The 20,783-nt window shown below is 35.3% G+C and overlaps 1 protein-coding gene across 1 annotated transcript in view; it reads left to right on the plus strand.

Annotated features, from left to right (window-relative positions):
- The window catches only part of XPR1 (xenotropic and polytropic retrovirus receptor 1), a 206,453-nt gene that overhangs the window by 15,882 nt on the left and 169,788 nt on the right, over positions 1-20,783 (plus strand). Inside the window, exon 2 of the mRNA XM_015099345.3 lies at positions 9,051-9,102. Coding sequence (XP_014954831.2) covers positions 9,051-9,102 — 52 coding nt within the window. The remainder of the gene's footprint in view (positions 1-9,050; positions 9,103-20,783) is intronic.

Here is a 20,783-nt window from a genome sequence, read left to right on the forward strand (position 1 = left end):
GAAGAGGTTAAAAGTCATTTAGACAACATATCTGTACTTTTCGTTTGAGAAATTTGTCTATGAGTGATGAAAATGGGATGGAACCTTTAGGAATGAGTAGGATAAAGTAAAAAATTCTTTGAAAGATGTGTGGGGTCCATTCATCTTGAAGGTAATAGAGAAGATAGTTTTAATTTTATCTAAATTTTTTGCTTTAATTTCATTTCCCTCATTTATTGGCCGTGGACTTTTAAACAGTTATTTTATTTCTCTGAACCTCAATTTTCTTGGTGCAAAATGAGGATAATATTTACCTTTCAAGATTATTATGAGAATTAGATATAATAATACATGAAAGGGCTTCCCAGGTGGCATAGTGGTAAAGAATCTGCCTGCCAAGCAGGAGACGTGGGTTTAATCCTTGGGTCAGGAGGATCCCCTGGAGAAGAAAATGGCAGCCCACTGAGGTATCCTTAGCAGGGCGATCCCATAGACAGAAGAGCCTGGTAGGCTGCAGTCCATGGGATCGCAAAGAGTCAGACATGGCTTAGTGACTAAATAGCAACAGTATATGAAAGTGCCAGCAAGGGCCTGATCTATAGAAGATACTTCTCAATAATGTATAGCTATTAATTTCTATCATCATTAAAAATAAGCCACAAGAGTAACTTTTTATTCATTTATTCAGCAGATATTTATTTTAGAGTGTTGGTACTCAATATTTTAGTAATACCAATACCCTCTTTCCATGTCATGAAATTTCTTGGAAACTAAATGATAATAGCTGGTAGTATTGAAATTGGAGCTGTGAACTGGTCTGAGACTCATGGATTAGAAACCATTTTTATGAAGTGTATAGGTGTATTGCAGAACCTTTGGGCTCCTTTTTTGTTTTCTTTCAGATAAACTAGCAAACTGTTACTAAGAACAGAGTGGGAATTTTATGTTGCCATACTATTATATTTGGACAAAATTCAATATGTTTTATCAACCTGTGTAAACCTTATATATTAAAGAGGGCTGGAAGTCAAACACACTAGGAACTTTTCTTGTGGCTAGTAAATGAAAGAGGTTTGAATTTCGTGTGGAAATTAACAAAAATAATGAAAATTTGGACAAAAGAAATGACTTTGCATTTTGGTATTTCATGAAACTAGAAATGCTATAAAATAATTAAATAAAATAACATAGTTAACACTTTAAAAATTAACTGATGTGCTGATTTTGGATATTTAGGCTTTATGTTACAAAGTCTGTGCAGTTTACAAACATATTTTGACTTTTACTGTGCTAGATGCTATGGCCCATAAGAACTGAAGTGAGATTACTCTCTGCCCTTAGAGAATTTACAACTGTTACCACAGTAAATGTAAGAATGAGCCATATAGGTTTAATTAGTTATAAAAGAATATTTGTTATCAGCTGCATGTTATTGTCAGAACAGGATCCTTAGGTAAGGAAGATACTGATTTAATCTGTCAGATTTATTCTGTCTCAGCCCAGAAATGCAGCTATATGATTTCTCAAGGGCATTCAGTGTAAGTTAAATTACAGTATTGATGGCTGTGACTTACGGGAATGCAGTTTTGCTTGTTATTGCTAAATAAATCACTTCTTGAAATTGTCGTAGTCTTCCTTTCCATAGTTTTTGTATCTTTATGGAAGTATAAATTTTAGGTACTTTGATTAAGACAAGCCAAAGGTGTTGGTTACGATCTAATAACATTACATTCTGTGATATAAAAATATTTTTCAAATATAGCCTCATGTATTAATTATCTGTTGCTCCGTAACAAACTACCTAAAACTATTGAAACAATAAGAAACATTTATCTTTCTGTGTGTAAAGAGTTTGGAAGCAGCTTATCTGGGTGATTCTGGCTCAGGATATTTTGTGAGGTTGTGGTCAGATGTCAGTCAGGGCTGCAGTCATCTCAAGACTTGCCAGGGACTGGATCCGATTCTAGAATAGCTCACTCAAATGGTTCACAAATTTGTGCTGGCTTTTTTTTAGAAGGCCTCAGTTCCTTACCACTTGGATCTCTCCATAGGGGTGCTTCAGTTTCTTCATGACTGGCTTTTTCTTTTTTTTTTTTTAATTTTATTTATTTATTTATTTGGCTTCTCTGGGTTATGGCACACAGGATCTTCAATCTTCACTGTGGCATGTGGGATCTAGTTCCCTGACCAGGAATTGAACCCGGGCCCCTGCACTGGGAGCTCAGAGTCTTAGCCACTGGACCACCAGGGAAATCCCATGACTGGCTTTTTCTAGAGTGGGGAATCGAAGAAAGAGCAAGATGAATGCCGCAGTGCCTTTCATGACCTCACCTTGGAAGTAGTGTTCTGTCATTTATGCAGTATTCTATTGGCTGTATGCGCGTGCATGCATGCTCAGTCGTGTCAGTCGTGTCCAACTCTTTGTGACCCCATGGACTGTAGCCCACCAGGCTCCTCTGTCCATGGGGACCCTCCAGGCAAGAATACTGGAGTGGGTAGCTGTTCCCTTTTCCAGGGGATCTTCCCGACCCGGGGATCAAATCTGCAGCTCCCATGGCTCCTGCATTGCAGGCAGATTCTTTCCCGCTGAGCCAATGGAGAAGCCCCATTGGCTATACAGGTCAGTCCTACTTAGTATGGAAGGGGATTGCACAAGAGTGTTACTACCAGGAGTTAGGAATGATTGGAGGCTATTTCAGAGGCTAGTTACTGCATCTGACATAAAAATCTAATGATTTAGAAAAGTGTTGGAAATAAACAGAGTATCAGAAAATTGAGAGGCCAAAATTAGAGGTAAATTTTAGAAAATAACATTCACTCCAAATAATGGGTAACATGTCTTTTTCTCAAAGAAACATGGATTAAAGAATGAGCAGTAAGAGTCCGTTGAAATAGTTTAGGTGAGAGGATGGGAGAGAGTGAAGTAAAAGAGGTTGAGGTGGTGGCATTGACTGAATCAGATTACTAAACTTAGGAGTGCAAAGGAGGAGAATAAAAAAAATGTTAACCCCCTAGGACAGGGATTTTTGTTTTCCTCATGGTGTATCCCAGGTGCCTAAAACAGGCCTGGCACGTAGCAGAGACACAAGTATTTATTGAAGGAGTGAGACAATAACTAAGATTGTTAATCTGTGTGATGTGGTTACTGGCAGTGACATTAACAGAAATAAAGACATGGAAAGTGTAGGCTTTGGGAAGAAAATGAATTTTAGACATTTTGTATATGTGTTAGCAGACATGTGACTGAGGATTTAGATTAGGGAGATACCCACATAGAAATAGTAAAAACCATGTCAGTGGATATTGCAGTATGTTAGGGAGGAAATGTATAAATACAGATGTAACAGGACATAATCCAAGTTGGCTCTTCCTATTATAAATTACATATATTTTATAATTTAGCAAATTCATTAATAATTTAATGTTGTGACAACTTTTGTATATTGAATTGCCTTTTACCGATGGTGCTTAGTTGTTAAGTCATGTCTAATTCTTTGCAACCCCATAGATGGGATTTTCCAGGCAAGAATACTGGAGTGGTTGCCATTTTCTTCTCCAGTTTGCTGATGGGATACATTTAAATTCCATGAAAATTGAGTCATGCGTAATGCTTCTAATATACTATAGGTGTCTAATATACTATAGGATTGTTAAGTGTATATGAGAATACATTAATTTTAAATTTTATTAGATTATAAAGATTTGTATTTTTTTTTAACTTTACAGATTATTTCTATCATCGAAAACAGAGCTAGGTTAGTTTATTTCTATTTGGGGTTAGAAATAAAGGTAAATTAGATAGTCATTCTTTGTACAGGACTCTTGAGAATGCCCAGTGCCCTCTTCTAAGGTTTATAATTTGATTTATAGAACTGTTCTTAGCACTTTAGTATCAGGAAAATATGACTGATTTCTGGATAGTGAGACAAACCAGGTCAAATGTAACTGACTTGCACATTATTCACAGACTACTCAGTATTTCTGGTGAAAAAATTAAATGGGGAATATAGGGGATTTCCTGGTAGTTGAGTGGTTAAGAATCCACCTTCCAATGCAGGGGACATGGATTCAATCCCTGGTCGGGGAACTAAAATCTCATATACCACTGGGCAGCTAAGCCTACATGCTGCAATGAAGAGCCCCTGTGGCCATAAATAAGTGATAAAAAGAAAGGGAATACAAAAAGAAGATAAGAGATAATTGAAAAGTGTTTCTGGGGTGTGTAGATCAGGCATAGTGTACATACTTTTAAATATACATCAAAATTATAGTCAGTGCCATTTGAAAAAATCTTATGTAAATTTTATTGAATTATTAAGCTCTGTTAACAGGGATAATGCTTCCTTTAAAGGTTTATAACAAATATTCCTTGCCCTTTCTCTTCAAATGCCTGTGTTTATTTATTGTTCATTAATCCAGTAATTAGATTGCAGTGTGCTTGCTTTGGATGTTGTAGCATATGAGAAAAATATAAATTAGATATTTTGTTAATGAAGATGATAATATTTATGGCATGTCATGTGCGAGGCTAATAGCAAGTTGACACAGTAGGAATCTTTCTACCCTGAATACTCATTGAAAGGACTGATGCTGAAGCTGATGCTCCAGTACTTTGGCCACCTGATGTGAAGAGCCAGCTCTTTAGAAAAGACCCTTTGCTGGGAAGGATTGAAGGCAGGAAGAGAAGGGGATGACAGAGGAAGAGATGGTTGGATGGCATCACCGATTCAATGGACCTGAACTTGGGCAAACTCTGGGAGATGGTGAGGAAACCTGGTGTGCTGCAGTCCATGGTGTTGCAAAGAGTCAGACCCGACTGGAGACTGAACAACAACAACAAGGAGTCTTTCTAGCTTCTGATCCTTGTTCTATGAAATGGTCTGTGAAACCCATGTGTTTGGAAAGGAGATCAGAAGTGATCTTTGTTGTTTAGTTGCTAAGTCATGTCCAACTCTTTTGCGACCCCCTGGACTGTAGCCCACCAAGCTCCTCTTTCTATGGGATTTCCCAGATAAGAATACTGGAGTGGGTTGCCATTTCCTTCTCCAGGGGATATTCCCAACTCAGGGATCGAGCCCATGTCTCCTGCATTGGCAAGTAGATTCTTGACCACTAAGCCACCAGGGAAGTCCAGTGATGATCTGCTGTGGGTTATTAAAAATTAACAACATAAGAAGCTTGTATTGGCAGTATTATTGAACTAAACCCTATTTTGTACAATAGATATATTGTGGAAGGTTTAAGCAATAAAATTAGGAGTCCTTGTTGTTTAAAGTGTACATATGTCAATCCTAATCTCCCAATTTGTCTGGCCCTCCCCTTCTCCTCCCCACACCCCTCACCCCGTGTCCATATGTCTGTTCTCATATATACTGCCGTGTGTAAGATGGGTAGCTAGTGAGAACCTGCTGTATGGTACAGGAAGCTCACCTTGGTGTTCTGTGATGATGTAAATGGGAGGGATGGGATGGTGGGGTGGGAGGGAGGTCCTTGAGGGAGGGGATATATGTGTACATATAGCTGATTCACTTCAGTACAGCAGAAACTAACACAACATTGTTAAACAATTATACTCCAGTAAAACAAAATAAAAATAAAATACGTGCAGGAAACAATACAGTGTATATAGATTGAGACTGCATATGTTTTCTTAGGAATCTGTAGGTTTCTTATAAGAATTAAAAACTCTGTGTAATCACATCAGCAATCATCAGAAAATATAATAGGAACATATTCTAAATCATCTAGTTGACCATCTTATGACCTAGATGCCAGGAGACGGCAGTGTCTCTGTTTATGCTTGTTTGGTCATGTTGGCTCCAAGTAGTGTTATACTACTTTGTGAAGAGTTAATTAAAAACTGAGGCATTTCTAATACATAAATGATGTAGTCATGTCCAGCAGATGGATGGCTAAATGGTGCGATAGCCCACTGTATAACGTAAGTTTTGTGGTAGTTTACATTCTGTTAGCTAACATTCTTTGAGCATCTTCTGTGTTCCAGGCACTGATCAAAATACTCCTCATGTACAATAATATATATGATATTATTCAATAATAATAATGAACCATAATTAATGTAAGGATTTGTGTTTTAAGTTTTTAATTTGTACAGTAGACCTGTGAGGTATGTGAAGTTACTAGTCCTCTGTTTTACAGATGAGGGTACTGAAGTATAGAGAAGTTAATTTTTATGGTTACATAGCTAATAAGTGGTAGAATTGGTTTTCATACATATTACCTGACTCCATAGCCTCTAGCCACTGACTACTGCCTCCTGATAGATAGCTGACTATACTGCCTCATGGTAGATCCCCATCTGACACAGTCATCTGGGGATTCCAAACTCAGAATAGGCAAAATGGCATTGTATTCATGTTACCAATTCAGATTTCAGTTCAGCAAACATCTTGTTTCCTGTCACATTAATGTTGTTGATTTAATAATACTGGTTTTGTGATTGTGTTTGGATTTAATTTGTAAGATTTTACTGTCATATGTATTGTTACAAACACTAAGAGTTTTGTCCTAGTTTGTATATATTTCAATAATATTATAACAAAGATAATAACATTATAACAAAAATTTCAGTAACATTATAACATAAAGAAGGCCAAACACTGCAGAATTGATGCTTTTGAGCTGTGGTGTTGGAGAAGACTCTTGAGAGTCCCTTGGACTGCAAGGAAATCAAACCAGTCAATCCTAGAGGAAATCAATCCTGAATATTAATTAATTAGAAAGACAGATGCTGAAGCGCCAATACTTTAGCCACCTGATGCAAAGAACCGACTCACTGGAAAAGACCTTGATGCCGGGAAAGATTGAAGGCAAGGGCAGAAGGGAATGGCAGAGGATGAGATAGTTGGATGGCATCACTGACTCAATGGATATGAATTTGAGCAAGCTCTGGGAGATGGTGAAGCACAGGGAAAGCCTGGTGTGCTGCAGTCCTTGGGGTCGCAAAGAGTCAGACACGACTGAATGGCTGAACAACATAATGAGAATAACTTCATACTCAGAGATTACAGTAGAGATGCTTATGTAAAGATTGCTTTAGATCTTTTTCTTTTGGCTGCACCACACAGCTTGTGGGATCTTAGTTCCCCAACCAGGAATCACACCTGTGCCCTTCTCAGTGGTCAGAGAAATCTTCTGTGATGCAAATGAATACATATTGATTTTAGTTATTATACAGATTCAGAATTTTATATAATGTATTGGATTTCCTTAGACTAACACAGCATGAATGAGGAAACTCAATTTTGTTGTTTTGTGTATTTGGATGCACTTCTCCTAACTCAGCTGAGTCATGTAATAGACAGTCATAGGTACTAATATAGACAATACTCTGTCGGATTTTCCCCGGGTGGTTTCCCAATTGGGGGCTATTCTCTAGTCACAGTCAGGGGATGGTGTCCTATTTATAGGGTCCTCTAAAGTCTATTACTGTCAAAAACTTAGAAGGTCTCTTATTCAGAAGAAAACAGAAGTAGTAAGAAGCAAAAAGAATTGTCCTTGATTTTACTGAGAGTTGTCTTGATTTAAATGAAACTATGACTTAGTTTATAATCAAAATGAAGACTATCATAATCTTTCTCTTTATAAAATTTAATCTTTTTAAACCTTAATTTGGTAAACTTTCCTTTTGCAAATTTAATTCATTTGCATTACGTATGAGAGATTTTACTTACTGTGCTTTTTCAGTGTGCTAATAAGAAACCCTTTTGAATCAAGAGCTATGTATTGAGTTCCTACTGCATACAAGCTTTTCTGCTAGTCATTGGTGCTTCATTTACTTACTGATAACATCATCTGATTTAGGTACATATGCCTATCATACTGAAGAAGTAGAAAAACTTCAGTCAGGTGTTTGAGTCTCTGATATTACCTGGTTCCATGGTGGTACATGAGTTTGAGCAAGATCTGGGAGTTGGTGATGGGCAGGGAAGCCTGGTGTGCTGCAGTCCATGGGGTCTCAGAGTTGGACATGACTGAGAAACAGAACAGAACTGATGGTAGTTTTATTTTCTGAAGTTTCTCTGGCTGGATTTTTTTTTGTTTCTTTCCTCTTGTATTTTTCTACTTCTGGAAATTTATTCAACTCTAAGCAATGTACTCATTTATACTCTTAAAATATTCCATGGAAGAACTATAGCGTAAGTACCACTGTAAAGTTTTATAGGACTTTTAATATATAATTCCAGTCTGTGACCTGAAATACTTTCTGATGTTTGATAAAATCTTCTGAGCTAATTTCTTTTTTAGACTGGAAATTAGTAGTTCCTGGGACATCTGAAATTATTTTAAAAAAGTGATTATATATACATTTTTCTTAAAAGAAGTTCTAGGTCATTGTTATATTCACTTAGGGTTTTTGTATATTGTCAGACTTGGTTAGGGGTTAGTCATGGAACTGACATATTGGTCACTAACTTAAAATAATGGTAAATCCATTTGGCAAGAATGTGATTTAACTGGACTAGGCTACCTTGGAGGTTTCTTTCTTTCTTTCTTTTTTTTTTTTTATGCTTGAATGCTGTAGGCTAGTGATTCTGGGGAGGGGTGATTTTTGTCCTCTGGGGCATTTGGTAGTGTCTGGAGACATTTTTGGTCAGTTGTTGCTGGTATCTAGTGAATCTCTAGATACAAAAGGGGGGAGGAAAAACCCCTCTAGATACAAAAAACAAATAAAGAATTATCTAGCCCCAAATGTCAATTTTACTGAGGTTGAGGGATGCTGGAGGCCAGTTGGTGACTCACCAGTGGTGATTTTTTTTTTTTTTGTCTAGAGTGTTTATGATTTTTAATTCTTTTCCAAATTCCCTTTAATTTTTAAAGTATATATATATATATTAGCCCTCATCTTAAAGATGGGACAGTACTGGATATGAAAGGATAGTATTTGGGTTTTAGCTTATTAAAGTTAATCAAAGTATTTCACTAAATCTCGATTTGGGAACCCTTTGCAGTCGTTGTTGGATATTGAAAAAGAAGTAGTTATTCAGCTGAAAATGCTTTTACTGTGATGATTACTCATGATTTTATGTATTTCTTTTACTTTCTAATAGGCTTTTAAGGATATGCTGTATTCAGCTCAGGACCAGGCACCTTCTGTGGAAGGTAAGATGTGTTAATCCCTACATTTAACCATATAAAACTTCTTTTTAAGAAGAGATATTTTAAACTGAATAGTATAAAACTAATATAACTTACCCTACTATACAGATCTTTTTTGGCTTTTATAGTATATATTATGATTACTTTATGTTTCAGTGAAATTTTTATTGTTTAGCTCACATTTACTTTATGATGGATCTCTTATGTCCGTACATCACCTTAGCATTGTGAATCGTAGATACTGGTTTAAAGTTCTTAAGTGCCATGCTCCCTCCCCCCAGCAGTGTGTTCTTATATCTGTTTCTCTTATCTATTCATCCATCCATCCATCATTCAGTGAATCCTTAGTTCATAACTAGTCTGGGCAACAAAGCTTTTTGTTTCTATTTATGTCATGTCTTTAGACTGAGACTAGTGAAACAAGATATATCTACTCTGTGTGTGTGTGTACATGGATATAAGCATGTATATGTATGCATGTGCACAGCTTGGCAGTCGTAAAGTGACTGACCTAAGCATAGTGGTTATCTTTCTAATTATCTTTATTGATCCTTCCTTTTCCGTTACCTCAGCTTCTGCTCACCAGTTCACTCTTTATGGGTTTAACGATTGATAGGTTTGAGGAGTTGTAAGTTAAAGTTGTAGTTCTTATGTCAGTAAATAACTAGGAACTAATTCGACAACTATTTGAGGGAGTGTTCCTTCTGAGGCTGGATATTCTTTTAAAATTTTGTATCATATTTCCATGAGAGATGAATATGGAGTTGTTTATTAAAACTATAGATCTGTAATTAAAAATCTCATTGTCTTTAATGACATAGACATGTATATCTTTCTAACCATTCTGAATTCAAAGTGTGCTTCCTCCAGAATCTCAAAATCTTTACCAGGATATTGGCACCTGGGTATTAGTTTTATAATACGTCACTAAATTTTGGATTATATTTAATACATTTAATGTAATTAATGTATTCTCTAATATTTAACTGAAGACAAATACTTACTCTTATCGGGTTATTATCTCTTATGTGTCTTGAAGAGTACCACCTCAAAAGATTTTAAGAATGTGAGAAAAATGAAATTATGTGGAAAGTAAGCTGATATCCTCACCCTGTGTAACTTGCTTTGATAGTGGTTCTTTTAACTTTATTCTAATTGGGCTACTTCTCCTTAATTTTTTCTTTCTTTTTTTAGGTTTGTAACAAAGATATTCTGAAGTGTGTTGAAAGTTATAATGTTCTTTATTCATCCCTCCATGCTAGGTCATGTTGCTAGTAAATCTCATACACCGTCAGCTGTTTTTGGAGGAAAAACTAAATTCTGTCAACGTATGCTAAAATGACAAATATTTATGGTTAATAGCTTTTTATCTCATTGTCAGAGACATGAACTTCATTGGACCCTGTTATAAAGGGAGTATTGTAGGCTGATTATGCACATGTATGTGCTGTCTTCATAAGGGAAATATTTTGAACTTATTCATTCTTTTAATTCTCAGATAAAGACTATAAAGTCATGTAGTTTTTATTTTCTTAACAGGAATTTTTCTCTTTAGACACGGTAAAGAATTGAAGGTATCGGAAAGTTGTTTAAGGAAACATTATCTTATATAGTATTGAGGTTAGAAAATGTTATTAAAGGGACTCAATTATGTCTTTCATTTGCATTGTGATACTATATTAATTTATTGTTTTATACAGTGTTTAAATTATAATCATTTCTGTTATTCCTTTATTCTTGCTACTGAGATCATATTTCTAGATTTTTATTTAGCAGTTATCTGTAAAGTAATGCATCATCAACAGATTTATCACAGAGTCCAAGATAGGGCTTTCAACTTTTAACATTTTTCTCAGACCAAATAAAATAGGATACGGGGAGTGGAACTGAGGCACTGATAGTTTTACTGTCTCTCTACGTAATTCTAATATATAGCCAAAGTCAAGAACCCTTGCCATAAATAATCTTAAAGACTTTTAGATCAGTATTGTTAATGCTAAGTTTTTTTACGTAATAACTAGCCAGTAGGTTAATCGATTTCTTAAGTTCATTGATAGTTTGATTATTCTATTAGCATCTATAGGATGTTTATTTTTTAAATGTTTATTGCATTGAGTATAAGTAATAGCTGTACTGATTATTTACGTATATTAAATAGTTATAACTTAATATTGTTATTACTTAAGATGAGTCATAGTGCAATAAGTGGCGTGTTCATATTTTCACAGTACTTTTGTTTAAGATGGAATGGGTTTCTAATTATAGTGAAAGAAAAATAACTTGAAATGGATTCTTAAAGAGTGAAGTGGTTTATTTGATAGACGTATACTAGATAAAAGGCACAGTATATGAAAGCTTTTGTTGATAAGAATTTGATCACTATTTTTTATGCTAGTGGATCGTTTTCTTCTAATTTTTAAATAGTACTTTTATTCTAATATCACAGGTAAGTTGGCTTTTTTCCCATTTAAAAGTAAATCAACTAAATAAAATAATTTCAGTGTATCAAAAAAAAGAAATCAAAGCGTGTTTACTTAAAGTTGCTTTTATTATTCAAATAAACATTCAGATTATTTTTCTTGGTTATTTTGCTTTATTCATTCTTTGAAAGTTAATTTCGTGAATCATTATATGTTGATTCATGAAAAATAAAGTGTCTCTACTTTTATTTAAAACAATTGTTTTACAAAAAAACAACAAATAAATGTTTTGTGATTGTAACTAAGAGATTCTCATACTCTGAAGGAAAATATTTAAAATGCTAAAAGACTTATTTTCAGGTATTCCTTATCAATTCACATCTAATCTCCTTTGATATGTGTTAATATCATTGCCTACTCTTCAGTGTAATTTGTTAGTTTTGGTAGGCATTCACATTTGGAAATATGTGACCAAGAAGATGGCTTAAAATTCTTTGTTAAAACTTATACAGTATAATGATTTTAAAATAAGCACATAATTAAGAATTTTACTGTTTTTTTATCTTTTTTCTGCAGGAAGAATTGTAGAACATATGTGACAATAGAATGAGGATTTATTTTACGTGGAGGGGCAGACATGCACTTAGGACCTTTAAATTCAGCCTTTAATGCAGTAATGTTTTGAGGAACTTTCAGAAATAGATGCTAAAACCCTTTAAACTATATTGTGCTTTTTATAATTCCTGCTGTCAATGAGGTATTTGGGACAGATTAAATTAAGCTGCAAACGGAAAGTCCCAACATCAGTAGTATCTTAATAATCAGGATTGTTTTGAGGCAAGACAGTTTATTATGGATATGACAACAGAACTTCTAATTGTGGTACCCATTTGACATAATCAGATTTTGTCAAATTTTTTGTGTTGGCCACAAAATTTTTGGTCACCCAGTTCTTGGGTAAATAGTCACACCTGTTTCGGGGAAATTTCCTCCTTCAGGATAATTTTGATATACGTGACTTATGCACTTCATATAATTTGTACACTAAATATGTTTTGGTTTATACTGAGTTACTTTCAAGTAAAGCTTCAAACTGTATTTTACCATCATCTTTTTAAAATATAGTATGTTTGTTTAGAAGCATTAATGTTTTCCATTCTTGTGATGGTAAAATATGAGAATCTGACAGTCAGGCTATGTCACAGAATTAAAAGTTGACATTTCTGATTGAAAGGGACTTTAAAAGATCATTTTGCTTCATCATCATTTTAGATTTATGCAATCTGAGACCATGTTAAGTTTGCATGACTCAGGAAGAACAATCAGGATTACTAATGCTATAGGTAACAACCAAAGGAGAATTCAAGAGATTAAACTTGTATTGAAACATAAAAATACTTTTTTATATTGACTTTATATTTTTATCCAAATGGTATCTTTGAATTCAAACATTTTTAATCAAGCATTTCCTTGAGTCTCTGTATTTTTAAAAGAAGCATTATCTGCTTTGAATAATACTGAACTATTTGACTTATTGGGCAGAAACTAATTGTCTTTCCAGAAATCTGTACTAAGTTTTTTATTACTCCAAATAATTCCTAGAAGTATTGGGAAAGATGTATAAAATTAGATAATATCATTAGATAGCAGTAGTTATAAAGGTTAGAATAAGGGGGAAATAAAGATAGAATTGTAAGAGAAAGCTCCAGTAAAATTTTTTTTATTTATTTATGGCTGAGCTGGGTCTTCGTTGCTGTGCACAGGCTTTCTCGAGTGGCAAGTGGAGGCTACTCTCTAGTTTCACAAAACGTGCTGCTCATTATGGTGGCTTCTCTTGTTGTAGAGCACAGACTCTAGAGCCAAGGGCTTCAGTGGTTGAGGCTTATGGTCCCTAGAGCCCTGGCTCAGTAGCTGTGGTTCACAGGCTTAGTTGCCCTGCGGCATGTGGAAGCTTCCTGGACCAGGGATTGAACCCATGCCCCCTTTATTGGCAGGGAGTTTCTAAACCACCTGTATCTCCCCGAACCACCAAAGAAGTCCTCCAGTAAATTTAATATATACAATAGATAACCATAAAGATGTTGGAAGGAAAAGAACATCGGGTAAAATTAAGGAAATCTGAGTAAATTATGGACTTTAGTTTATAATGTATCATTATTGGCTCATTAATTCTGACAAATGTACCATACTCATCATGTAAGATGTTAATAACAGGGGAACCTGAAGAGTGGGGAGGGGCAGTAAATGGAACCCTCTGTACAACTTTTGTAACTTTTCTGTAAATATAAAACTATTCTAAAATGAGTTTATTTTAAAAAATGAAAAGATGCTATAAGATTTATACAGTTGCCAGAAGCTTATTGTAAGTTGAACCCTGACTTTGCTGGAGTTCAGAAGGTAGAGGTGAGCATGATTAATTTCAGAATTAATTCATAAGGTAAATTTATACCAGTTCCTGAGAAAAAGATCAGTTTTTACTCAACATGAGATTTGAGAGAAGTTCTTCCTTCGGATCTTCATGAAGAGTATTTTCTTTGGTGTGCTAGATTGTATCCCCAACAACTGTTTTACAAAAAGCATGGCAGGAAGTTTCATGAGTCAGCCTCTTAGAATCCAAGGATATGATGTAAAAATTTATTACTCTGACCTAGAAGGCCCTAAATAATCTGATCCTGTGTCTGTAACCTCAGCTTCTGCCATTTTCCCCCTTCTTTACTAGGTTCCAGTCCTATTGTCTTTTCTATACCTAAATCAGCCCAAGCTTGCTCTTACAATAATAGGGCCTTAGCTCTTGCTCTGTGTTGAGAATCACTAGATCATTTCATAGCTGTGTCCTTCAAGAGACCTTCTGAATGGTCAATCTTATTAGCCCCTCAGTCACTTTTTTACATCACCCTATTTTATTTATTTATTTTTACATACAGTTCTTTGATATCTTGTGTTTTTTTTCATTGATTTATTAGTTTTCTTGAGACAGTATATTAAAAGGTGCTTGCACCTTGGAAGAAAAGCTATGATCAGCCTAGACAGCATATGAAAAAACAGAGACATTATTTTGCCAACAAAGGTTTGTCTGGTCAAAGCTATGGTTTTTCTAGTAGTGATGTATGCATGTGAGAGTTGGACTACAAAGAAAGCTGAGTGCATAAGAATTGATGCTTTTGAACTGTGGTGTTGGAGAAGACTCTTGAGACTCTCTTGGACTGAAAGGAGATCCAACCAGTCAATCCTAAAGCAAATCAGTCCTGAATATTCATTGGAAGGACTGATGCTGAAGCTGAAACTCCAAAACTTTGGCCACCTGATGTGAAGAACTGACTCATTGGAAAAGACTCTGTGCTGGGTAAAGATTGAGGGCAGGAGGAGAAGGGGACGACAGAGGATGAGATGGTTGGATGGTATCACCGACTTAATGGACATGAGGTTGAGTAAGCTTTGGGAATTAGTGATGGACAGGCTCCAAAATCACTGCAGATGGTGACTGCAGCATAAATTAAAAAACGCTTACTCCTTGGAAGAAAAGTTATGACCAACTTAGATAGCATATTCAAAAGCAGAGGCATTACTTTGCCAACTAAGGTCTGTCTAGTCAAGGCTATGGTTTTTCCTGTGGTCATGTATGGATGTAAGAGTTGGACTGTGAAGAAAGCTGAGCACCGAAGAATTGATGCTTTTGAACTGTGGTGTTGGAGAAGACTCTTGGGAGTCCCTTGGACTGCAAGGACATCCATCCAGTCCATTCTGAAGGAGATCAACCCTGGGATTTCTTTGGAAGGAATGATGCTAAAGCTGAAACTCCAGTACTTTGGCCACCTCATGAGAAGAGTTGACTCATTGGAAAAGACTCTGATGCTGGGAGGGATTGGGGGCAGGAGAAGGGGATGACAGAGGATGAGATGGCTTGATGGCATCACTGACTCGATGGACATGAGTCTGAGTGATCTCCAGGAGTTGGTGATGGTCAGGGAGACATGGCGTGCTGCGATTCATGGGGTCGCAAAGAGTCGAACACGACTGAGCGACTGACTGGGAAGCCTGGTGTGCTGCGGTCCATGGGGTTACAGAGAGTTGGATACAACTGAGTGACTGAACTGAACTGAGGCAATAGAAGTCCCTTGAGACCAGAGATTTTTACCTTTTTTTAAAATGTTTTATATCTAGTATCTGAAATAGGCACATACCTTACCTATTTACTGAGCACATTAATGAGTAGGAATAAATATGAATCCTTTCCCTCAGTAGTCCTTAAAGCCAAAGTACCATTTATTTAAAAATTCATCTAGCTTGCGTCTTTGTTTTTAGTTTTGTTTTAAATTTTTAACTTCTTTTGGTCTTTAGATGCAGAATTTTGCCTGCTGGTTAGATGGCTAAGCATAGTTTGTTACTGTTTTATAATGCTGATTGTCATTTCATAAACTGTAGGCTGAGGTGACACACATAGCCTTTCTTTAAAACTGCAAGAGAAGCAGATGATGTAGCATTTTAGTTTATAAAGATTTTTTGGCATTGTGTTGTCTTGATACCAAGCACAGTTTCCTTTGATTGCTGAGATTTTTATAAGCCATTGGGTGGTTGTATATTTTTTGTAAGACACTAAACCACTTTTTGTTTTTATATGCTTCTTTTCAAAGATACATGAAATAGGCATAAATTTGAAAAACCATGTATGAATTGTTGAAGAATATTTTCCATGTATGTCTACTTTAATGGAATATGTGTTTTAGAGAATTTAAATTGAAATGGAAATACCTCAAAGTGCTTTGATTGTTTTCCTTTTGCATTTTACCTCTTCTGTTATAAAGTATTCCTTTTGATGGAGAGTGTATGGCTGATGGTAGCCTAGTATAACTCTGATTCAGTTAGCTCAATACAGCTCTCTGACTTTCTAAAATGGAATGAATAGTTAAGAGTGTAAGTCACTGACCACTGCTATACTAGCCTCTGCTTTTCTGCCATTTCTTTTTAGTTGCCCACCCGCTTTCCCAATCTTACGAACAGATTTTGTTGGATCGTTTTTTGCTTAGGTCTCCCCTGCTTATTCAACTTGATTAGCAGATGTGTTACAGTCTCCCTAAGCTCCTTAGAATTCAGCTGTTAGTGGCATTGAAGATGAAAGTATGCTTGTAAATAATTCATTCTGATTATACGCGTGAATGGATAGAGTCCACTTCAGGCATCTTCTTCCACCTCACCTCTTTCCCTAAGTCTTTGTTGTTTTTAACAGATGTGAGGTTGCTTTTTAAGTTCAAGAGGAGGGAAGACTAAATTGCATTTCTAAAATTCATGAAGTAGTTTTTGCATGTATAGGATTGCTGTCAAATCTATGCATTCATAGTACATTATTTACATTGTTTATAATCTTGTGTCTCCCTTCCCCCAGTTTTTCATTTTGTTTTCCTATATCACTGTCTGTTTAAAATTTTTTTTTTCTGACCTAGAAATAAAGCCATCTGATATTTATGATAGGGAGAGCTATATCTAATTTGTTACATTTTCAGCTTGATAGTAGCATGAGAGTATCTTTTAAAAGTTCCACTTTCCTGCTAGTGTTGTTTTGTTCAGTCATTTATTGTTGATGTTTAGAAGTCCTTCTGCTAGTAGTGGGTTCATATTGTATGAGAAGACTATATACTACGGACGAGTAGAGAGTTTAATCCCAAAAATTAAATTCTAGACTTGTTTGTGACCACTGCAACCTTGTTTTGAAATAAATACAGATTGCTAAGAGTGGAAGTTGAGACGTGAGGCAAGCCGAAAAGATAATTGTCATCTCTCTAAGAATAATGTATTTTCTCTTCCCCATGAACTTCTTTTAGAAAGGATCAAAAGACCTGACTGATATTCAGAGACATGAGTTTTTTCTTTTGAAGGATGTGCTTAGTTCATGTTTACATTGGAAAAGGATTGCATATTCCCTTGTATTATGGAAATGACAAGTTCTAGATAAAAAATATTATTACCCTCAAAAATATACTTGTGTGCTCTTTAAAGATGCCGCTGATCTTGAACTAGTTCACTAATAGGAAAGATGTGCTTCTGAATGATAAATAACATTGCTATTTGAGTTGACAAAATACTTCTCTTTCACAGAGAATTAAACATAATTTAAAGCTCACTGTTAGGATACAAGATGATGAAATAAATAGGTAGTAAAATTATGTGATGAAAATATGTATCATCTTTGAATAGCATACAAGTAAGAAGCTAGAAGAAATGAAAAAAAATGCTTTTAATCCTTTCTTTGTGATACTACAGAATATTTAAAATATTTTCAGTATTTAAAGTTTTCCTTTGCATATAAAGGTCAATAAGACACAAGGATACTGTGTCATTTGTCACACAGTGCTCTTTCTTTCTTTATTGGTAAGTTTGAGGAAAGGTCATAAAGTAGAGAAGGACTAATTACAAAACAGTAAGTCACGAAACAAAAATTCTGGAAATTATTGGTATCTACTCTGCATTGTATACAAAAGAATACTGTAACACATGAATGAATATGATGATTTCAGGTAGTATTTTCTAAACTAATATTGGAAAACTGGAACAATTGTTAAAGCCTTAAGTTGGCAGAACTTTCAGTTAAGGAAAGTTTTTTTTTATGCTCTTTTTTCTTTAGGTAGGACCACCTTACGTCTTAAGTGAAAGAATGCCAATGAGAAAGGTAGAAAGAATAGAAAGGTTTGATCAGAGAGTAGTTTTCCAGCACTGGGTTATATCACTGAATAAAAGAAACTGAAATTCCTGACCTCAAGGTAGAAAAGCTGCTCTGAAAATCGTTTAGATTCTCCATAATGTTTAATTATTACAGTAATAAGAAGAAGGAATAAGGCATTCAGTGGTTGAAAGAGTAGATAATCCTCTGTTAGTTTTCTGTGTCTGCTCTAACAGTTTTTCACAAACTTGGTGGCTTAAAGTAAGAGACATTTGTTCTCTGTCAGTACTGGAGGCCACAGTGGGAAATCAAGATGTTGGCAGGGCTTCACTCCTGGAATTTTGGGGGGATGATCTATGTCTTCCAACCTCTGGTAGTTGCTGACTTCTTTGGCTCGTGGCCACTTCACCCCAATCTGTACCTCTTCACTTTGCCTTCTTTTCCATCTATTCTCTGTATCTAAGGACATTTTTCATTGGATTTAAGGCTTTCTGGGTAATTCAGGATGATTTCATCTCATGATTTAATTTCATCACAGATTCCAGTGATTTGACGTAGATATCTTTTGCCCATTAGTGAGAATGGTTGTGGTCGCTTTTGGCCTACCATATCCCTAAATCTGAATTTAAAAAAAAATGCATTGTAGTTCATGTTGTATCTTCAAACTTTGTGCTAGAGCTAGAGGTACAACTGAGGCGTTTGTTTTCACAGTCTAATCTACCCACGTTGAAGGGACAGTCAAATGATGTTTAAAAAAAAAAAATTTAAGTAGATACACAGAAAGTAAAAAGCTGCCCAGTATATAGGCTTGACTGTATAAAATAGGACAGTTTACCTGCTTCTAACCAAACTATCCCTCTTTAGGATTTCTTTTATATTTCTGGTATCCTTCCTGAGGGAAACAGAAAGGCAGACCTTGTCCTAGCATGCAGGATAAATGTCCTCTCTTCCCTCCAAAATTTTTATTATGAAAGATTTGAAGATATACAGAAGTAGAGAGAATGTGTACAGAATCCCGTGTATCCATCACCCAGCTTCAGTTCTTATCAATTGCCTAATCTTGTTTTGTCCTCCATGATTATTTTGAAGCAGATTCCAGAAATTATATCATTTTTCCATAAATATCTCGTTTTAAGCGTACATTTAGAAAAGTATAGTTGATTTACAATGTTGTGTTAGTTTCAGGTGTACAGCAAAGTGATTCAGTTACAGTAAGTCCTGTGTTCTACAGTGGGTCCTTCTTAGTTACCTATTTTTTATATAGTAATATGTAAATGTTAATCCCAAACTCCTAATTTTAGCCCCCCTTTCACTGTTGGTAATCATATGTTTGTTTTGTAAGTCTGTAGATCTATTTCTATTTTGTATATAAGTTCAGTTGTATCATTTTTTAGATTCCACATATAAATAATATCATGTTTGTCTTCCTCTAAATGATTTCACTTAGTATGTGAAGTCTTGGTCCATCCATGTTGCTTCAGATGGCATTGTTTTCGTTCTTTTTTATGGCTCAGAAATATTCTGTTGTGTGGAATCACACACTACATCTTTATCTGTTCATCTGTTGATGGACATTTAGGTTGCTTCCACATCTTGGCTATTATAAATAATGCTGCTATGAACGTTGGGGTACATGTATCTTTTTGAATTATGGTTTTCTCTGGTGTATTTCTAAAGGATGGTTCCTCTCCTAATTATCAAAATACAGTTATCACACATAAAAATATTATTAGTAGTTTCTTAATATTATTAAGAATATCAGATATTTGATACTATTAAGAACTTACTATTAATATATTTTAAAGGATAATTTAGTCTGACCAGAGACTCAGATAAGATCTATCATATGATTTATTGTATTTGGTTAACAAGTCTGTTAATTCTCCATCCACCAACAGTGGCACCATCCAAAACAGTAGCCACTAGCCACAGTAGCCACAACAGTAGCCACAAGTAGCTAGTAAAATTTAAATTAGTTACAATTAAAATGAAATACTCTGATCTTCAGTCACACTACTTACATATCAAGTGCTCAGGAGCCACGTGAGGTTAGGGGCTACCATGCTGGACACCATAGAACATTTCACTCATGAAGAATGCTTTATTGGTTCGAACTGGTATGTAGGTTTCTGACTCTCTTATTTTTCTTGCATTTTTCTTTTTAAAATGTTAATTATTATTATTATTTGGTGGAGCAAACTGATGTGTTTGTTTTTTTTTTTGGTCTCCCAGAGTCTGGATTTTACTGATTGTACTGCTGTGGTGTACCTTAACATGTAGTTTGTTCTCTGTATTTCTTGTAAATTTGTAGCTAAGTCTAGAGAGTTGATCTAATTCAAATTATTATGTGTGCATACTTTCTCCTAAGAACACTATATACATGCTTGTGTGTACCTCTTTTAGGAGGGGTATATAATATCAGATTTTTCTCTTTGTTATGTTACTAGCTATTGATAATCATTACCTAGCCTTCAGTTCAGTTGCCCATTCGTGTCCTACTCTTTGCGACCCCATGAATCGCAGCACGCCTGGCCTCCCTGTCTATCACCATCTCCCGGAATTCACTCGGACTCACGTCCATCAAGTCTGTGATGCCATCCAGCCATCTCATC

Source organism: Ovis aries, chromosome 12 (assembly GCF_016772045.2).
Source record: "Ovis aries strain OAR_USU_Benz2616 breed Rambouillet chromosome 12, ARS-UI_Ramb_v3.0, whole genome shotgun sequence".
NCBI classification, from domain to species: domain Eukaryota; kingdom Metazoa; phylum Chordata; class Mammalia; order Artiodactyla; family Bovidae; genus Ovis; species Ovis aries.